Raw genomic sequence first — 19,510 nt, 5'->3', positions numbered from 1 at the left:
TTTTTATGTTGTTGAGACAACAGCTGTGCAGTTTCCAGCTATATTATTGCAGTATGTGGAGGACAGAGAAGCTTTTTTGAATACTGAAGCATACAGAAACACCTTACAAACTTTGTCACAATGTTTATGGATAAAATATCTTGGCCAAGTTTGAATACCATCCAGTTTTGGAGTTACGGCCCTTGAATTATTAAAAATTGCGAAAGTTGACAGTGTCCGCTCAAACTTGAGTAGTTCTTATTCAGTCTTCACCAAACTTCTGCATATCTATGGGCAAAATACTTTGACCAAGTTCAATAACCAGTCTGATAATCCCCCAAAAAACTTTTGAATTATGGCTCTTGAATTACTTGAAACTTGTGAAAATTGACAGTGTCCACATAAAAACTAAGGCGTAAAAACTTAAGCAGTTCTTACCTAATGTTCACCAAATTTGTCAGAATGTTCATGGGCATATTATATCAGTTTGGTTCCATTACCTTCCTGAAAGTCTTTGCCGCTGTGGAGTTATGGCCCTTGAATGGAAATTAAGAAAATTTACATTGTCTCTGCTCAATAAGTAGGATATCTTAAAAGTCAGAAGTAATTTGCAATGACAGGCATATTTTGGGCACACTTTTTAAGGCTTGGGTTGTTTTTTAGTTTTTTTGCTGGGTTTAAGGTCGCATTGACACAGTTATAGGTCAGACGGCGAATATCCAGCTTTAATGGTGGAGGAAGACCCCATGGCGCGCAGAAGCCCCTCCGTGCATTATTTCATCACAGGTGGGCACCTTGGTTAAACCACGTACCTTTCATAAACCAACTGGATTTATTCCTGACATGAAGAATTCAAAGTCCCGAGTGAGGCTCAAACCCACACAGGTGAGGGGCAAGTGATTCGATGTCAGCGACTCAGTGTTTCAATTTATAGAATACATGAATTTTACAGAAATGATTTTGTCCAAATATTAGGTAGACTTAGACTTTGATAGACATCAAATTATGATTACTTGATTTGATTCAGTTATTTTGGTAGTGCTTACAACGAGCTTATAGTTCTTGGATACTTTGCAGACTAGATATTGATTGACATGTCAGAGAAAAGATTATAAGACAATTCTTTTGATTTATTTAAAAGATATAAGGAAGTCTGGGCAGTGTGTATGCCTTGGTGGATTACCAAGATATTCCAGCTGCCGGACTTAGGGATTACTCTGTAAGAATATTAATCATTGTATTAAATAGCTGTCTCAGAAACCAGCTGATGTGGTGTCACAAATTCTCTTCCTTCTACCTGGAGATGTATTGTAGAGAGACATTTAGATGACAGATTGTTTACTTCTCTTTGTAGAAGTTCCCACAACTGCAAATAAACCTTAGAATATAATTGAGTATCTTGCAAGGTTTTAGTGTATAGGATTTTAATGTTACCTGTTTATGGTTATTTTTGTGTTTATTAATCATTTTGTTCACCTTTCAGGTGGTATTGTTGAAGTTTTGACATAAAAGAAAATGAAAAAAAAACTAGTATTTAGTTTTGTTTATTTAGCTCAGTCATTTTAAAAAGTTCTCAGTATACTTGAAGAACTTTTGAGGAAAACCAGTATGAGATAGAGCAGCACTTGTACCTGTCAGCTTTAGCAGTCAAACAGTAAACACTTTAAATTTATTTAGACCATCCCTCCTCTCATATTTTATTGCACCCAGAAAAAAATGGGCTTTGCATGGATGACATGGCTCTTTATCAGTTATGTCCTACCATTATATACCTGGAGTTCAGTAATATCAACACCTTAAACTAGTGGTCTGTTACCACAGTAGTTCTGATACCAGTTTCAGCTTTAAGGTTTAGCAGTATATCAGAAAACAACAGAAATGTTTAGTAAATGAACAGCATCTTGACAAACAATACAATACATGTTTTACTGTTCTGTTGAGTTGGATACTTAAAATATTCTAAAGGAGTTGTCCCCCTTTAAAAAAAGAATGCCATTTGTAAAGAAATATTGGTAAACAATTGTCAAGAATGATGTTTTACCTAGTTATGTTAAGTTTAAACACTGGTACGTTGTTGTAAATGCATCAAAACGAAGACAATGTAACAGCTTTTTAAAAATGGTGAGTTTTTAAAGGCACTGAACTGTCCAGAAGTGTGGCCCCTTCATGCAGTCCCTTTCCGGAATTCAATTCATATATGAGTAAATTGACAATGACTTTGTAGGATAATATTAATGTTTTAGATGCTGTTAAATTTTCATGTGAAACAATGCTTTCTCTCTATGATTTGATGATGTTCGAATTTATTACAGAAATTTTAGAAAATCAGTTTCTGATCAAATTTCCAGCTTTTTAAGTAAATTTGTACAATTTCTATGGTTTTCTCACTGACAGTACCAAAGTCCTACTTTAATTTTGTGTAGAAATTCTTTAAAAAAAAATAGTTCCATGTGTGTGTGCTTTCTGAAAATTCAACAGATTCTAATTGCAAGTAGAGCATCAGATGCTCCATCTCTTTGCTGAGGGGGGTAATCCTTGTTAGACAAGTAAGATACTGCCAAAATATATTGTCTCTCTTGGAAGTAAGCATTGGACATATATGCAGGTCCTCGTTGCTAAGGGAGGTAATCCTTGTTAGACAAGTAAGATACTGCCAAAATATATTGTCTCTCTTTGAAGAATAGCAGGCTGCTACAGGCAAGTGTAATTTGTTGTTGGATTCATCCAACAGGATGAGTTTGATTTTGACCAAAAATTTAACAAATTCAATGAAAATAGAGCCACAGATCAGTGATCAAACACAGAAGTTTATTGATTGTTCTTAAATCTGAAGTCAGTCGCAATCTGTTACACTACCACATAATGATTATATATTAGCTAAGTGCATAATAGTTCATAACAAAAATCTGGTATGTACTGTTTTCACCAGACTTTGAAATAAACATTGTAGATAAAAATCATTTTTAGCTTGACTATACATAGTATATGGAGAGCTATCCTACTCACCCCGGAGTCGGTGTCGGCGTTGGCATCTTTCCGCGTCCCTATCTTGGTTAAAGTTTTTTTTACACTTCCTCTTTTTTATCCTTATCTCTGTTATTACTTGATGGATTTGCTTTAAACTTGAAATAGTCATCATCTGGCACAAGGGCCATAACTCGCACACCACTATTTCATGAATTATCCCTCTTTTTACTTAGAATTTCAGGTTAAAGTTTTGATGCACTTTCACTCTATCTCAGTTATTACCAAATGGATTTGATTCAAACTTGAAATAGTTGTTCCACCTTATCACTCACATCAGATGACACAAGGTGCATAACTCTGGTACCAATTTTTCATGAATTATGCCCCCTTTTACTTAGAATTTAAGGTTAATTTTGATGCATTTTCACTATATCTTAGTTATTACTAAATGGATTTGATTCAGACTTGAAGTAGTTGTTTCACATCATCACCCATATCATATGACACAAGGTGCATAACTCTTGCACCAATTTTATGAATTATGCCCCCTTTTTGCTAAGAATTTATACTTACTTAGTGTTTTGATACATTTGATCTACTTAATATTTTTGACACAGACTCGAGCTATTGTGCAATATCTTCATCCACCATTGGAGTCATTAAATACTCTAGTGACAGCTCAAGCCCTGGGTATGATAAGTTTTGGATTGTTCATCCTGTAACCCTATTGGCAGACATAAAAATGTAGTCCTGACTGTTTATAAATGGGTTGTTACTTTGAAAACCAGAAATGAGATATTGCGAATTTGGTACATACATAGTTTTCTTGGAGAACAAGTTTGGAGATCAGGTCACTGGTTTCTATTTACTTAGTTTAATCTTGTTTCATCTTATTGCAATAACATGCATAAATCAAATGGCAGTTCTGATGACATTAGAAACTGCCCTTCCCTTAAGCGTTATCAACAGAAGAAACTGAATAACTGCTTAATAACTTCTGGTAGGATGAAGTATTGTAACCAGATTTGATATATAGGTAGATTGCATGAAGAAACCAAGGTTCGATACCTGCTGCATTTTGGGTACAGTAAGGAATGACACACATTTGTCATATTCGGTACGTACATTGGTAGCTTGCTAGGATATCAAAGCCTGGTTGCAATTTGGTTTGCTAGTGCCAGTGTCGTGGTCATTGTAAAAGGAAAAATAAACTTCACAGAGAAATTAGGTGGGAAAGTTTGTTTGCTTAGTAAAATTAGCTAGGACTTTGCCCTTGTTTGACAGGATAATACTAATTTATTGAATTTGCTGATTTTGATATTATGATTGTTACTTTGCTCAAACTATGAAAATGTTGTATTAAAAAAATATTCATGAGGGAAAATTAAATACAAAATTTGTACTACTTTGTGTTCCGGCAAACTTTGCTCCCAGAAGCTATCTTTTCATGCTTTTTCGTGAACACAGGGGCTGTACTAGGTAACACAAGGAATGGTTGAGTGAGGAGTAACATACTGGTTTGATGTTGAACAATGTCATGGTTTGGTAATGGTTGTTCCAAATGTTGTGGCTTTCCTGCTAACTTTGTTAGATTTTCATTATTTCAGAGGCATATATTACTCCTCATAAAATAAACAAACATGTTTGTAAACGGGGATCCATGCTCAAAAATAATGATAAATACAATACATATCGCATATCCGTAGCCCTGACCAACCTATAAACCAAGCCAGTCTATTTGATAAGTACAACAACACTGTTGACCCATTTAAATGAGGAGTACATTTTTATCATGTCAAAGGTTGCAAAACTCAACTTTATTTGTGCAGAAATATTTTTTTTTGAGATACTAAATTGCCAATGTCCAAGTAAATGTACTGTAAACTGATTACACAAATTCCACCAAAGAAAAGTTGCAGTCATAGAATACCTCAAGGCATTATTTGACAATAATTTATATTAAATGAGCTTACTGAAAAAAGTTGGTGTCATGGTTGGATGACGACTATGAAACATTTTGAGGATATGTTTTTGCCTTCAGTATCATGAGTATGCCATGGTTTTAGGTCACCTGGCAGGAAATACTTTTGAAAGGGAAAATCATACTCTCGGTTTTCAGATCTATGCCATTTCATCACATGAGTATCTGATGAGTGACTGCCAAACATTTCACTGGAAAAAAAAACAGAAATTGCGCAGTTATAAAATTTGCAAATTCACACATTGCAAGATGTAGTTCTATTGAAGTATGTACAAACTCTTCAATAAATGTTGCATCTAAAAGTTCTTGTTTTGAAACCTTATAAGGAAGACATGAAAAACAGAATTGTCTACTCAACTGAGACTCATTTCTAGACAAAAAAATTGTTCATAAAGGAAAAGGACTTTTGGTTCTTGTACTCTGAGCTATTGAATAGGGTTGTTTATCCTTTGCAAATGTTTTTTGTTAACTGTGTAATAATTTTAGATGGCTTGTGAGGTTTAGATCTAGTTGATAACAGTTTTTTCATTCCTTATAAATAATAAATTATATGCAAACTACCAAACTTGAAGACTCGTCTTCAGCCTTCACGTCTTCAGCCCACACAACAGAAAAAGCAAGACATTTATCAACATTAAACTAAGACTTTATTTGTCATCCAGCAATTCGTTGTCCTGAGGCAGAGCATTTTAGTACTTTAATTAACTTATCAATGGTTCAATACCAACTATTCTTAAGTTTGTTAGGTGTGTGATTTCGGGTATTTTAATATCAGCCAAAAATTCAAGCCATTTACCTCATGTAGGTGTCTAATCTGGATGTAACCATTAATTGATATGAAGGTGCAAATGGTCTTTATATGAATAAATGATAACTTAGATCATTGTAGAAATCTATTTGTAAATTAGATCCCATGATAATATTTTATTGATCCATTTATAGAATATTTTAAATAACACGATTATATCTGAGCGTTCCAGACAGAAAGCCAGAAATCGCCCAATCAGTTTGCTACTGTTTGTACATATATGGTAAAAGTTGAATAATTTCTGGATGCCTGTAAATTGATCTGAAGTTATGCATGTCTGCTGGGTTATTTGCTGGAATTTGCAATTTATATGTTGAGCAAGGGAACGGTTTGCCTGCAGGGATATAAGGAAGTGTTGTCATGGTAAGAATTTCTGCTTTTATTTTCAATATTTCAATTTGTGGCTTGTTCGTCACTTCTTGGATTTTTGATACTTTCTTTTTGCATCATCCCTTTCTTATCTGGAAATTGCATTTGAATTAATGAACAAATTTATTTGTCCAAAAAGATGTATGCAAATAATGTAGGATTCAGTAAAGAGGCTAACGTAGCTTTTAAGCCAAAGCCTTTTTTTACAGTTTTGTTTTTGTGAACACAAATTTTTTGAGATGGGCAGCATTTTGTGGTCAGTCACTGTTAAGCAGCATTTTATAACATTATTTACTGTTTGAGATTTAATTAGGAAGTGGAAGTCCCATGGCATAGAGTTTGATCCTGATAAGAGATGTATGTTTTCTTGCTTTTTATGAAAAATTTGTAAACAGCTATTTAAATATGAAAGTTTTTAAAATTTGAGTACTTCTTTGATTTCACTATTTTCTGATAGATATGATATTTCAGTAATCTGAGCCAAAAGGCAAGTTTTAAATTTGGGTGTTGCTTTGGAATTCATTGATCTTTACTTCTAAGATATAGGCAAAGGGAAGTAATAATGATTTTTAGAAACTTGCATTTGTAAAGGATTTTCTTGTAAATGCAGATTTTTGACAGTCATTCAAAAGTTCTTATACTTGTATCATTCCTTGACCAAAGTATGTTTACTGTGTTTTTTCCCACTGGTTTGGGAATGGAGCTGGGGCCATTACAAATGGGGAATTGTTAATATTTGTTAATTGTTAATATAATAGTGATACTTTTCATAAAAATTTGGTCGTCAGTAGAGCAAAGGTCAAAGTCACAGTGACCTTGAGTCTGGAAGTGGTTTCTGCTCAATAACTAAAGAACGTCTTGGCCTACATTTGTCAAAGCTTATTGGATGACTGCATGGCCTGTATTGTTTTGTGGTCAAAGGTCAAAGTCACATCAGTGACCTTTAGACTAGAAATGGTTTCCCCTCAAGAACTAGATAACGCTACATATCATCAAAATTCATAGGATGATTGCATGTGGTCAGTAGATGACCTGGATTATTTTGAGACTCATTAGGTGGAAGTTCAAGGTAGTGATCTCAAGACTGAAGATGCATTTTGCTCAACGACTTAAGAATGGTTTGACCTACAGTCTTCTAAATTTCATAGTAAGATCGCTATAGTCAGTAGATGACCTCTGCTGTTTGGGGTTTGGTAGTAGGTCAGAGGTCAAGGTCACAGTGACCTAGCCTGAAAATTGTTTCTGCTCAATAATCAAATATTGCTTTGGCTGTCTTCATAGGATTGTTGCTTGTAGCTAGTAGAGTGATCCCTGTTGTTTTTGAGGTCATTTGGTCAAAGGTCCGGGTCTCAGCCTACAACATTACATACCTACATATCATAGGGGCATATGTGATTCTGTGTGTTGTACTTGGGGTTAACAACCCAAGCCTGGACTTGTTTGTCATCTTTCAGTGTATTCTTAGAAGAAAAAGAATATTATATTAAATTTAGTAGATATTCGAATACCTTCATTGCTGAAAAAAGCAAGGTGTATTGTTAGGACATAAAACTATGAGCTTCAAAGAATTACCCCTGTCCCAGAAATGTCTAGATGAATTAGTTGACAGGTAAATTGTCATTCTGGGTAATTGAAACAATGTGTATTCATAAGAGCATATGTATCTAATTTTTGATACAGATTCTAACAGTGAGAGAGTAAGAGTCCTGTGTATGGGAGCTTTACATCTGGCTCTTCAGGAATTGAAGCATCTTCAGTACCTTGTACGAGACACTTATATGAGTAACCAGTAGAATCTATATAATGGGCTTAGATATGTGTGTGCATGTGCACACACATACACACAGACGCACATACAGCTTTCTTGCAGGTACGAGTTAAGGGGAAGGGATGGACTGTATTGAACCAATACAGGGGACTTCATATTGGCCCTACTTGTACGGGTATTCCAGTGAAATTTTGTTATATTCTATGAACACTATTCTATGAACACTGTGACATTCTTGTACTAAGAACTTGTTTGTGGGAAAGGTATTAGTGAGACTTCTCTAGTTATTCCCTACACCTAATTGATGAGTTGTTGACTTTGACTGTAAGACATTAATTACTGGGGGATATGGATTCTGTGAAAACACTGATCATAATTTTTATGTGATGTTGGTAACAACCTGCAAAATGTTCCATGTACATCCAGCAAAAATGTGCTGCAGATAGTTTCTGAATATTCTACTGTTTTCTGAATATTGTTCTAGTGTGAAGAATATAAACATAAATTGTTATTTTTAATCAGTGTTTTTATTATGATACTTAAAGAGTGAGAAAAAAGTGAATTTAGTTAAGGAGACATCTTGTCATTGGATCATTGGAATAACCATAGTAACAAAGCGGACTGGGTATTGATTTTTGGTCCTGCATGGGTATTGATCCAGCACATAGCTTGAGATTCAGTCTAAATTAACCAACTGTGGCACAGTCTAAATTGCTGCTGAAGACAGTCAGTAACCTCTATATATGGATTTTTGCCCTTTCCTAGAAGATTTTCTGAATTTCTGTCATTAAAAGTGTAAATATTCATCTCTGAATGGTGGGATTAACCCTAGTGGACAAGGGGTAGGAACTCTTAGAAGAGATATGGCAAGAAGGGTAGGCAATTTTCAAAGTTTGTTTATCCTGAATTTGTTTATTGTTGTATTGATTTACTGGAAAGTCTATGATTCATGTATTGTTGTATGGAATTTTAAGGTATATAAAAACATGGCTTGATTGTTTAACAGACGTTTTGTAGTAATCTTGTTTTGCTATTTGCTACAGCATCCTCAGCCTAGCCAGATCATTTGGCGGAGGTTGAGACTCAGTTTTGGAGTTTAGCTGCAAAAAATGTCTTTCCTGTCACTATGTCCAGTGTGATAGTGTCTAAAAACTGTTTCTGGCTTGGTGCTTTAACTAAGCACTGGTTCTGTGTGGTGGCCTTGTAGTCTGATTGCCATTTGCAACCTTAGCCATTGCTACAATTTCATGAATATGGCTCAGACTTAATTTTGAGCCAATGTGTACCCAGTGTACATTCATACCTAATGTTGTATACAATTAGTTAACTGTCTGTCCATACCCTGCAATAAGGGACACGCTAGATAACCTAAATGGGCACAGCCATACAATTTTCTCTTTCAGTTTTTTAAAGGGGAAGAACTAAGCTTAAGCTTGGCTTACTTGAAATTAAAAAAATATGCTGATGAGTACCAGGTTTTTGCAGTAACACAAGCTAATGTTTTTTATTAGATGACATAAGGATCAATGAAGTGATGATGCATGATTTATGAGGCTATACAGCAAATTAATTAGATTGATTTACTAGTCTGTCAGGTGAGCAAGTGTGCTACAACAAGATCAATAACAGCTAATTTATTAACTGATAGCAGATCAATATCCAGGTCTTGGTGTACCTGACCTCTGATTTGGGTTGTTTAATTTTATTAAATGAAATGGAAGGGAAAGTATCATGTACAGTAGAATACCGCTATTAAAGGTCCAATACTAAGGAAAGTGAACATTTTAATTTCTTTCAAAAAGCACAGAAACTATTTCATTTTATTGGAAAATGAAAGTTGGTATGTAGAAATTCGAAATAAATCGCAGTATATGTACAATTATTTTTCTATGAAGTATGAAGAAAGTTAAAAAGACCTGGGGGGTCATTCTGTCGATTCATTGAAATTTCAACATAATACACATACATTTCTTTGAGTTCCAAAGACCTTCTGTAAATTTTGACCTGCCAATCTTCATTATTTAGTGTCTTGCAGAAGTTTATTGACTGGCTATGAAAAAAATTGCCAACTCACTTTCTCTTAGTAATGGACCTTTAAGACCACCCATGGTTCTTTGTAAAACTGGTCTTATTATTGGTCTGGTCTGATTAGTGGACAAGGCTATACGGGGAAGGTCTTGACTTCGACCATTACTATGGTTAATTTGTTCAACTTTTTCTTTCAAACTTAATTCTTTCCGTTTTTGTTTTTCCATGGCTATGTTAGTATCAGATACGAAAGAAAACTGATAAAGATAAGCATTTCATTAGCCTTAAATACTTGATCACTGTGTTAATCAAAGAATTACGGATCAAACTGTGTATTAATTAAGGACGCACTTAACTGATAATGATTTGAATTTTGTTCAATTAAAGACAATTACATCAATATCAGACCTTTTCAAACTTCATTCTCCGCTGAAATCCCAAACGTATTTACATTGATAATAAGAAACAAACACCGTTTAGATCTAATTAAATCCGTTTTAATCCAGTCAATTCGATCAACGGGCATTCATTTAATTACAAACAAATTAATTATTTCAATAATTTCTTATGTTAAAATAGCGATGTAAAACACCAAACATCTTTAAATAACAATTTCAGACAATCAAACAGTTTGATACTTTGTTTTGATAACGTTTAAAAGACTTGTTAGCAATTAACGGATAAATACACAATGTACATGCTTAACGTGTTAACACTATGTCGCACGTGTTAATTCCTGCGGTGATTAGCAGTAACATACAGAAAAAAATGAGTGGTCGTAATTGCGGTGATTAATTAAGTGTGAAAAAATCAAACAGTTCTGAAATTGGTGGTCGCATTAGTGGATTAGCCGTCTGGTCGCATTTTCGGACAAACGACCATTGGTTTTAAGAAGGAAATATTCCGTTCTTTGCAAAATCGGTCGTATTAGCGGTGCGGTCGTAATTTCGGCGTGGTCGCAAGTAGGAATTTTACTGTATATATATTTATACTGGTTTTGTCAAGCTGTCTATCCAGTTTGATTTCTGCTCAGTAAATAAACAATGCTATGACCTACTTTGGTGAAACTTCTTAGGATGATTGTCTGGTCAGAAGATGAAGGCTAAAGTTTTTTGGGATAGAATGTCAAAGGTCAAGGTCATATTGACATCAAGACTGAAAGCGGTTTCTGATCAATTACTGTAGAAGGCCTTGGCCTAAGACTGTTCAGCTTCTTGTATAAGATGTTTGCCTGTGATCAGCAGAGAATGCCTAATGTTTAAGGGGTAAGCATGTCAAGTTCAAGGTCACAGTGGCCTTGACAAAAAATAGCTTTAGAATGAAACAAAATAGCCTTATTGTCTATGGTCAGTAGTCTTAATGACCTCTTATGTTTTTAGGGTCAGATCCAAGTTATGTACTATGTAAAGTTGTAAAGTTCAAGGTCATAGTGACATTGGGACTGAAAATAGTTAAAGATAAATGATATAAATTGATAAACAAAAACATTATAGCTGATTTTCTATGGTCAGTAGATAAACCCTTTTGTTTTTTGAAGTCATTAGGTCAAAGGGCATTGTCATAGTATACATGTGAGTTAAAATTACAGACCTTGTTACGGTACCTCAGCAGGGAATCATGTATGTTCTCTGTGATGATTTGATAAAAGACATTGTGTCTGAAATCATTCGTCCTCCACCTCTGATAATTGATGTGGGGAAGTTGGCAGTTACTTGCGGAGAACAGGTTTGTACTGGTACAGAATCCAGGAACACTGGTTAGGCTAACTGCCTGCCGTTACATGACTGAAATACTGTTGAAAAATGGCGTTAAACCCAAAACAAACAAAAACAAACAATCATGTATGTGGGGTTGGGAACATGTTATTGCAAACAACTTTCTTAATTCTCTAGTTTGTGAATTATCCAAACACATTATTATACCCCCTATAAACATGTTTGAGGGGGGTATATAGGAGTCAGTTTTGTCGCGTCCCGTCTCGTCGCGTCCCGAAAGCTATTATCTCAGTTATTACCAAATGGATTTGATTCAAACTTAAAATACATGTTCCACCTTATCACCCACATCATGTGACACAAGGTGCATAACTCTTGACCCCAAGTTTTCATGAATTATGTCCCCTTTTACTTAGAATATAAGGTTAATTTTGTTGTATTTTCACTATATCTCAGTTATTACTAAATGGATTTGATTCAAACTTAAAATAGATGTTCCACCTCATCACCCACATCATGTGACATAAGGTGCATAACTCTGACACCATTTTTTTATGAATTATGCCCCTTTTTACTTAGAATTTAAGGTTGATTTTGATGTATTTTCACTTTATCTCAGTTACTACTGAATGGATTTGATTCAAACTTAAAATAGATGTTCCACCTCATCACCCACATCATGTGCCCACATCATGTGACACAAGGTGCATAACTCTGACACCAAGTTTTCATGAATTATGTCCCCTTTTACTTAGAATGTAAGGTTAATTTTGTTGTATTTTCACTATATCTCAGTTATTACTAAATGGATTTGATTCAAACTTAAAATAGTTGTTCCACCTCATCACCCAGATGATGTGACATAAGGTGCTTAACTCTGACATAAATTCTATATGAATTATGTCCCCTTTTACATTAAATTTAAGGTTGATTTTGATGTATTTTCACTATATCTCAATTATTACAAAATTGATTTGATTCAGACTTAAAATAGATGTTCCACCTCATCACCCACAAGGTGCATAACTCTTGACACTACTTTTCTTGAATTGTGTCCCCTTTTACCTAGAATTTAAGGTTAATTTTGATGTATTTTCACTATATCTTATTCTGATTGGCTTAGAGCCAAAGGGAAGTAACCTTTTTTTAACCTTTGTACTGAGTTTCTTCCCCTTAAATTCCAGGAATTAGTCTATTTTTAGAAATCCTATTTTTAGATTTTCAATATTTTAGGTATTTTTCTAACTTTATTATAAGTCCTATGTAAAAAGTAAAAACATTTTTCCGTGGTAACATGGGTCGGTAAGACACCTTTTTGTATTCACTTTTAGTGTATCTCTAATATTAGAGATTTAATATATTTACTAGTATTACTATACTAGTATTATATTAGTATTACTTATATGTGGAAGCCCAGGATGAAGTACTCCAAAGTATTTTTAAGATTCCTTATGGTTGCCATTCTTCTGTGACAAGACCGTATGGTGGGGGTATGAGTCCCTCCTGTGACAGTTCTAGTTTGTATCTAAAATTTAGTGAGCAGTTTACACTTCCCCTGGTCAGAAATTTCCAGTTCCTTTAAGTCTCCTAGAAATTTTGGACATGATCTTAAAATCCCAAGCACTTAATCATAATTTGTAATAATTCTGGATTGTGTCAAAAATATTCTGTGTTAGTTATGATGATGTGGACTAGTGATATAATAAAAACATTGAAAAGAAATTTATTATCCTCATTTAACAAAAAAAAAAAAATATTAAAAACTCAAAATATGTTTTATTATTATGAGTCATCTAATTTGAAGAAATCAAATAAAATGACTGCCTTTCAAACTATTACGCCTACTTTGATAAGAAAAAGATTTGTAGAGGCACTAAGATCATTATTTGTATTTCTCAGGTAAGACGAATATAAGTGCATTCTTCAGGCTCGAATTGGAGGAAAATCTGCTATTTATAAAATCTGCCAGTTGCTTACAGTGTACCAGCCTACTCATTTAGTTTTTTGCTGTGTTTGAGTTAAGCACCAAATTTTTTCTCTGAACATGTGCTCAGGTGCTCTCAGTAGGGTCTGCTTGGTTTGAATGATTGGTTTTAATTTTGCTGCACATGTTCTGTCTGGTCAAACACCTTGCTGGGATGCTGGCTCTGGTTTTAAATTCCTGCCAGATTCTTCAATTTGCTTCATTACTAGATCATAATCAGTTCTGTAGTTCACAGAGATGGAAGTTAAATATGTGTGAAATTTTTTTTTAATGATTTTTCATGATTTTTGTGTGATTGCTTAGATATGGTTTTGTATTATTCGGAGTGTTTGAGTTTTGGAGTTTATTTTATTGCTTAATACCCAGTAATGAAGGCATTAAAAAAGAAGTGGAGGATATCCTGGGTGAGTATCAAAAGAAGTCTCGTAACTTTGGATAAGAAATGGACAATGCAGAAATTTATACTGAAATTATTCTAATATGTTATTAAATACTTGTGTTGCTAGAATATCTGAGCTGGTCATTGACAACTGTATTTTACTCTTCTGTTTAAAGGAATGCTGTTGTTGAATCGGTATATTAGCACTTAATTCCAAAGTTGTGTCTTGAATTTCGCTAAATTTACTAAGTTTGAAGAGTTTGATGAAGTTTTGAAAGTTTTTCAAACCTTACTATTTATTTTACAGTTTAAATATGATTGTAATGCCTTTTTGTCTTGCCCACTTGTAGTGGAAGTGAGACTAAGCGATCCAGACATGCACATGTTGTCAGGATTTTCATGTGTGATTAATATTTTTGGAGTTCTGGCCCCTTTTGGACTTTGAAATATCATAACTAATTATCAGAACATTACGAAACTTGGTTAACTTCAACAGCATGAAGTAGCACCCACTAATGGGTAGGACTGTCATCGATAGAAACGATATCGATGTATCAACGATATTTTTTGGTCGATCGATTATCGATTCCCATTTTCAAAAATCGATATTTTACAGAGAGAAAAAACAACTGTCTAGATAAACACTCAGACCCTCTAAAACAACTTTTTCTGCCTGCAAAAATGTGCCGAAAGTAACGGAAGTTGTCAAAAAAAGGTCATGTCAAAACTTGTACCGTAGCAGTCTTTTCCCACTAGCCGGCACTACCTATATGGGTAGAAGTAAAAAGGGCTCAACTTCAGAATCTATTTGCAAAAAATTACGTTGTTCTGTCTTGAAAGGTCGCTTCGTTGTTTGTGCATGTAAAAACATAGAGTATATATACTGTTTCTACGTCAATCTCGGCTTTTTACTTGTTCGCGTATAGCTGATCACTCAGTAAAAGGTACAGAATTTAGCTAGTTCCTGTAACAATAACAAAGATGGCCGAAGAGGAAGCCGTCGCCAGCTTAAATAGTGGAAAAACAGTCAAAAGACGGAAGGAAAAGCTTTGTTTTGGTTCGTAGAAACACAGGGTGTTGCTTAAACATGCCTTTCAGTACAACAAACAAACAGTCAAACACTACAAATTTGAGGCCCATTGAAAACTTGGGCAGAAGTACAGTAGGACAGTACCTAATCCGAATGTAAACTTGTGCAAGGTAAAAATTAAGACAGGGTATGAAACAGGCTAAAAATAAATAAAAACATTGTAAATAAATTAATTAATTTAATAAATAAATAGATATCTGTGGAAGAGAAATGCAGAATTTTAGCTGTTTGAAACCCAACTCCAGTGCCTGGTATTATAGTTTACTAGGTTGTAAAGTATGATAAATGCAAAAGAGGAGTGAAGGCACAATGAAGATCTATAAAAGATTTCATTAATTTTCATTTATTTTATTTATTTCATAGATACAAATACAACACAATCAAACAGTAATATAAAAAGTAGGCAAAAAAAAAAGACATAACATTAACAAGAAGGTATATAGCATGCCCATAAACAAAGAGATTGTTAATCTAACTTAATAATCGATATATCGATGTATCGTCGATATTTGTCTTCCGATATATCGGTATCGTCGATATGCAAAAGACCCAATCAATGACAGCCCTACTAATGGGAATGAAATAAAACTTCACACATTTGTCCACTGTGATGATCTGGCATGCAGTGCACAGATTCCATAACTCTATTTTGCATTTTTACAAAATTATGCCCGTTTTCAACTTTTGTAGTGTATTCATTCAATTAACTTTTGGTTGCTGTCCTCCAGCAGCTTGTGTTAGTAAATATGAACTATAATATATACAATTTCTTATAGAATGAATACATTTGTTAGCAATTGCAGCACTTTCATAGTGCTTATATTCCATATTGTCCTATTTGTTTATAGAAAATACAGAGGGTGAGACATTTATTAGGGGGATGGGTATTATTTAGGGAATGAATGGTTATTTAGCATCTTGAAATCTGTTAACATTGAAATGAATGCTAGAATATTACTTTTATTGCAAGATTCATATGATTGTTTTGAATTTGGTAGAACTGGTTTCAGGTACTTAACTTTACTGATGGAAGCAAAGATTATTCTAAGATTTTATATTAAGACCTAGGATTAATATTGCCAAGATAATGGCATCTTGTTATTCGTCAAAGTGATATTCCTGACTCTGAAGGTGATAAAAAACGAGTTTATGGACATCTTTATGTGAGATGTAGTAGGCTTATTGTATAGGCAATGAAACTAACAGTACATTCTTTGGTTAGGCTTTTTGCTTTGTTTCTACTGGAAGACTGTCAGTAGAAGTAGTGAGCTCACATTTCATACTACCAAAATTTCTTACCTTGCTACCACCAGAAAGCTCTGTTATGTCTTGTCATATATTCTTACCAGAAGCAATGTAGCAAAATTTTGCCAGTCAGGTTAAATGAAATTACATTAAATTTTACTTGAATCAGTATTGCTATATTATTAAGATTTCTGACTGTATGATTTTTAGAAGTGATTTTGATCTCAGGACAATGTGCTTTGGTTCTACTCTGTACACTGAAAAATGGCCTGATCTGTAGATATGGTAGTGGTGTTATGGACTATTCTAATGGTTTTTATTTTGCCCTGCTAGCAGAGGGGGTCTCTTTTTTTTCTTCTTGTCATCCTGTCACAGTATAGACTGTTTGGTTTCTCAGAGGAGCAACTTTTGAATGTGTATGCATAATAATGAGCTGATTGTTTGTGGTAAGTAGATGACACCTACAGTTTTGGAGGTCAATAAGTCAGAGGTCAAGGTCACATTGATATTGACACTGAGAACATTATCCATTTTGTATTGACCATTTTGGCCTACAGTTGGCAAACTTAATAGATGGTTGTGAGTACTAGACCCCTGCATTTTTTTTTTGGAATCATTAAGCCATAGGTCAAGATGACAGTGGCCTTGAAACTATATAAGGTCAGTAGATGATCCCTGTTGCCTTAGAAGGCAGCAGATTAAAGATCAGGCTACAGTGTTAAAAATTATGTACCCAGTTGCCTCCAACAGACCACCTTGGGGCATATGAGTTTTACAAACAGCAGTTGTTCTATCAACATTTATTTGTTAATAACAAATTCTTAATTTGCAAATTTTCTTTCCTCAAGATTCAAATTTTGTTATTTGAAATAGCACTGTTGCAAATAAGAGCTCTTCTATAAAATTGTGCTGTATAAATAAATAGGAATTTTCCTTACTTTAAAGTTTGTGTCTGAGTTTTTCAAAAGATGCTCTTTTCTTTAAGCAAATAAAGATGGTTTCATTAAACATTACAGTATTTTTTTTCTGTTCTATTAAATTTCATTATCAGATTTGAGATAGTTTTATAGCCCTGTTGATAAAAATCTGATGCCAAGATAAAATTGGATGAGTTCTGGAATATAACAGTTGGAAATGAAACCAGCAAATAAACGAATTCCTACTGAGAGGGTATGCTCTTGAACCAGTTTCAAAGAACCAGTAGTCTTTTGAGCTCAAACATACTGTAATTGTTACTTAATTATATCATGATACAGGCACTGAAATAGAAACAAGTCCTATCATTGGTCATTAAAGAGTTCCAGAAACATGAATTAGAGTATCTAGAAGATGTAGTAGTTGTAAGATTCCTTCCTTCTGATTAACGTATCCAGTATCTTAGATATGGCTGATAAGCCTTATGAAATATTGCAAATGTTGCCCTTACTCAGGTCAAAATGATAGGCTTATTATAAAAGTTATTAGGCTTATTATAAAAGTTATTAATTTCTTTATATGTAAGGTTTTTTTGAGCTTCCACTTGGGATGAATGAAAGAAAATTGTTAGTTTTATAGATAGTTTGTAAATGGTTGTTTGTCTCCCTACCGGTTGAACACCTGAGGGGACTGTAGGAGTGCCCTCTGTCCGTCCATCCATCCGTAAATCTGGATCCGGCAATTACTCAAAAAGTTTTCAAGCTAGGTTCATAAAACTTGGTATGTAAAATAGAGGGCAAAATGTAGATTATTATTATTATTATTATTATACCAGATTTATATAGCGATAGGTTGTGCACATATTTGACTTATACTTGTAGGTCAAAGGTCAAGGTCACTATTGAAGGTCAAGTAGAACTTGTTTCTGCTCCATAACATTAATGTGCATTGATTGATTATCTTAGTGGTACACACAAACGTTCCCTGTGATGAGACAATGTGTCAACACATGATCTATGCTTGTTGGTTAAAAGTCAAGGTCAACTGTTGGGGACTTCTGTATTGCTACTGCATTACTCAGTTGCTACTGCAATACTCAGTCACTTGTTATCTTACCTGCCAGTTACCTGTTCACTGTTTCTTGAGATTTGAAGTGTACAGCTGTTCAGAATTTTAATTAAATCACGGCTACTAAACGCTAGCGCCACCACCAAATTGTGGTGATAAGGAAAAGAGCTATCGACATTTCCGTGGTGCAGCTATCGCCCGTTTCTACTTGTAAACAAGTGAGTAAAATTTATATTTTATCTTATATTTTCATTGATAGAACGTTTTTCGAAAATCAGAGAATGTAGTTCCGTGTAACAACACTTTTACAACAGGTTGGCTGTAATTTCATTAAAATATTATGCAAATTGTGGTGCCAGGAGCTTTTCTCCCGAATTTGACAGTGGCATATTTTCATATCGGCCAGTATTCGAACACCATTCCGATGATTAGACACACTGTAAGAACATACCTGCGCATGCAAATGGTGTAGAAATGAATTACACTTATTCCCATACACAAAAGAATTACGAAATATACAGTAAAAAATTACAACATGACTATTTTTGAAAGTGGTGGCGCTATCATTCAAGTGATGGCGCTATACAGTAGTGGTGGCGCTGTTATATATAATTAGTGGCTGATATATTCAATTTTAATACATGAAAATGTCTGTCTGCAATCCACGGAAATTTTTACAATAATGGATGTTATCAACCTATCCCACACTACACCCAAATTACGTTACTCAACAAAATACATGTAGTAACCTCTACATGATCGCAAAATAATCTACATGTATATGGATTTGACAGATTGTATATCTAAGCTCTATTGATTAATCATATTCAATCGATTGGAACTGAAAATGCACTGTACTCACTTTTCAGAAATAATTGTGACAGTAAGGTCTTTTGTTTACAATGACATGCAAACGACGTATAAAAACAAAGGGAAGTAACATTCAGAATCATAATATAACAAATAAATTCTACACTATCTTCAGATTATTTCCTGGACACAAATCTTTCTTTGAAATAAAAGTATTGCTGCTATTTTTCTTGACCTGAATTTAAAGTACACTTAGGTTTGTATTTAAGTAGAATATTTAAAGGTTAGAAATAATTCTACATTTAGTAACGTTTTAAACAATGGAAAATATTTACTTTGACTACAAGAGTCCCAAGGGTCTGTGAGTATTTTGTTCTTTTTTTTCTTAGATAGAGAATGTTTCA

The 19,510-nt window shown here is 34.1% G+C and overlaps 1 protein-coding gene across 50 annotated transcripts in view; it reads left to right on the top strand.

Annotated features, from left to right (window-relative positions):
• The window catches only part of LOC123564339 (titin homolog), a 244,984-nt gene that overhangs the window by 25,072 nt on the left and 200,402 nt on the right, over nt 1-19,510 (top strand). The window contains exon 1 of one of the 50 annotated variants that reach the window (XM_053536982.1): nt 5,949-6,098. The exons of 47 other annotated variants lie outside the window; for them this stretch is intronic. In XM_053536982.1, the coding sequence (XP_053392957.1) occupies nt 6,096-6,098 (3 nt within the window). In that variant the 5' untranslated portion in view covers nt 5,949-6,095. Of the gene's footprint in view, nt 1-5,948; nt 6,099-8,368; nt 8,748-13,596; nt 14,004-19,510 lie in introns of those variants that run through there. 2 more of the 50 variants (XM_053536980.1, XM_053536979.1) reach the window with 2 other exon arrangements.

This window comes from Mercenaria mercenaria, chromosome 2 (assembly GCF_021730395.1).
Source record: "Mercenaria mercenaria strain notata chromosome 2, MADL_Memer_1, whole genome shotgun sequence".
Lineage (NCBI taxonomy): Eukaryota > Metazoa > Mollusca > Bivalvia > Venerida > Veneridae > Mercenaria > Mercenaria mercenaria.
Note: the sequence above shows the minus strand (reverse complement) of the source record. Positions and strands in the feature narration are given on the sequence as shown.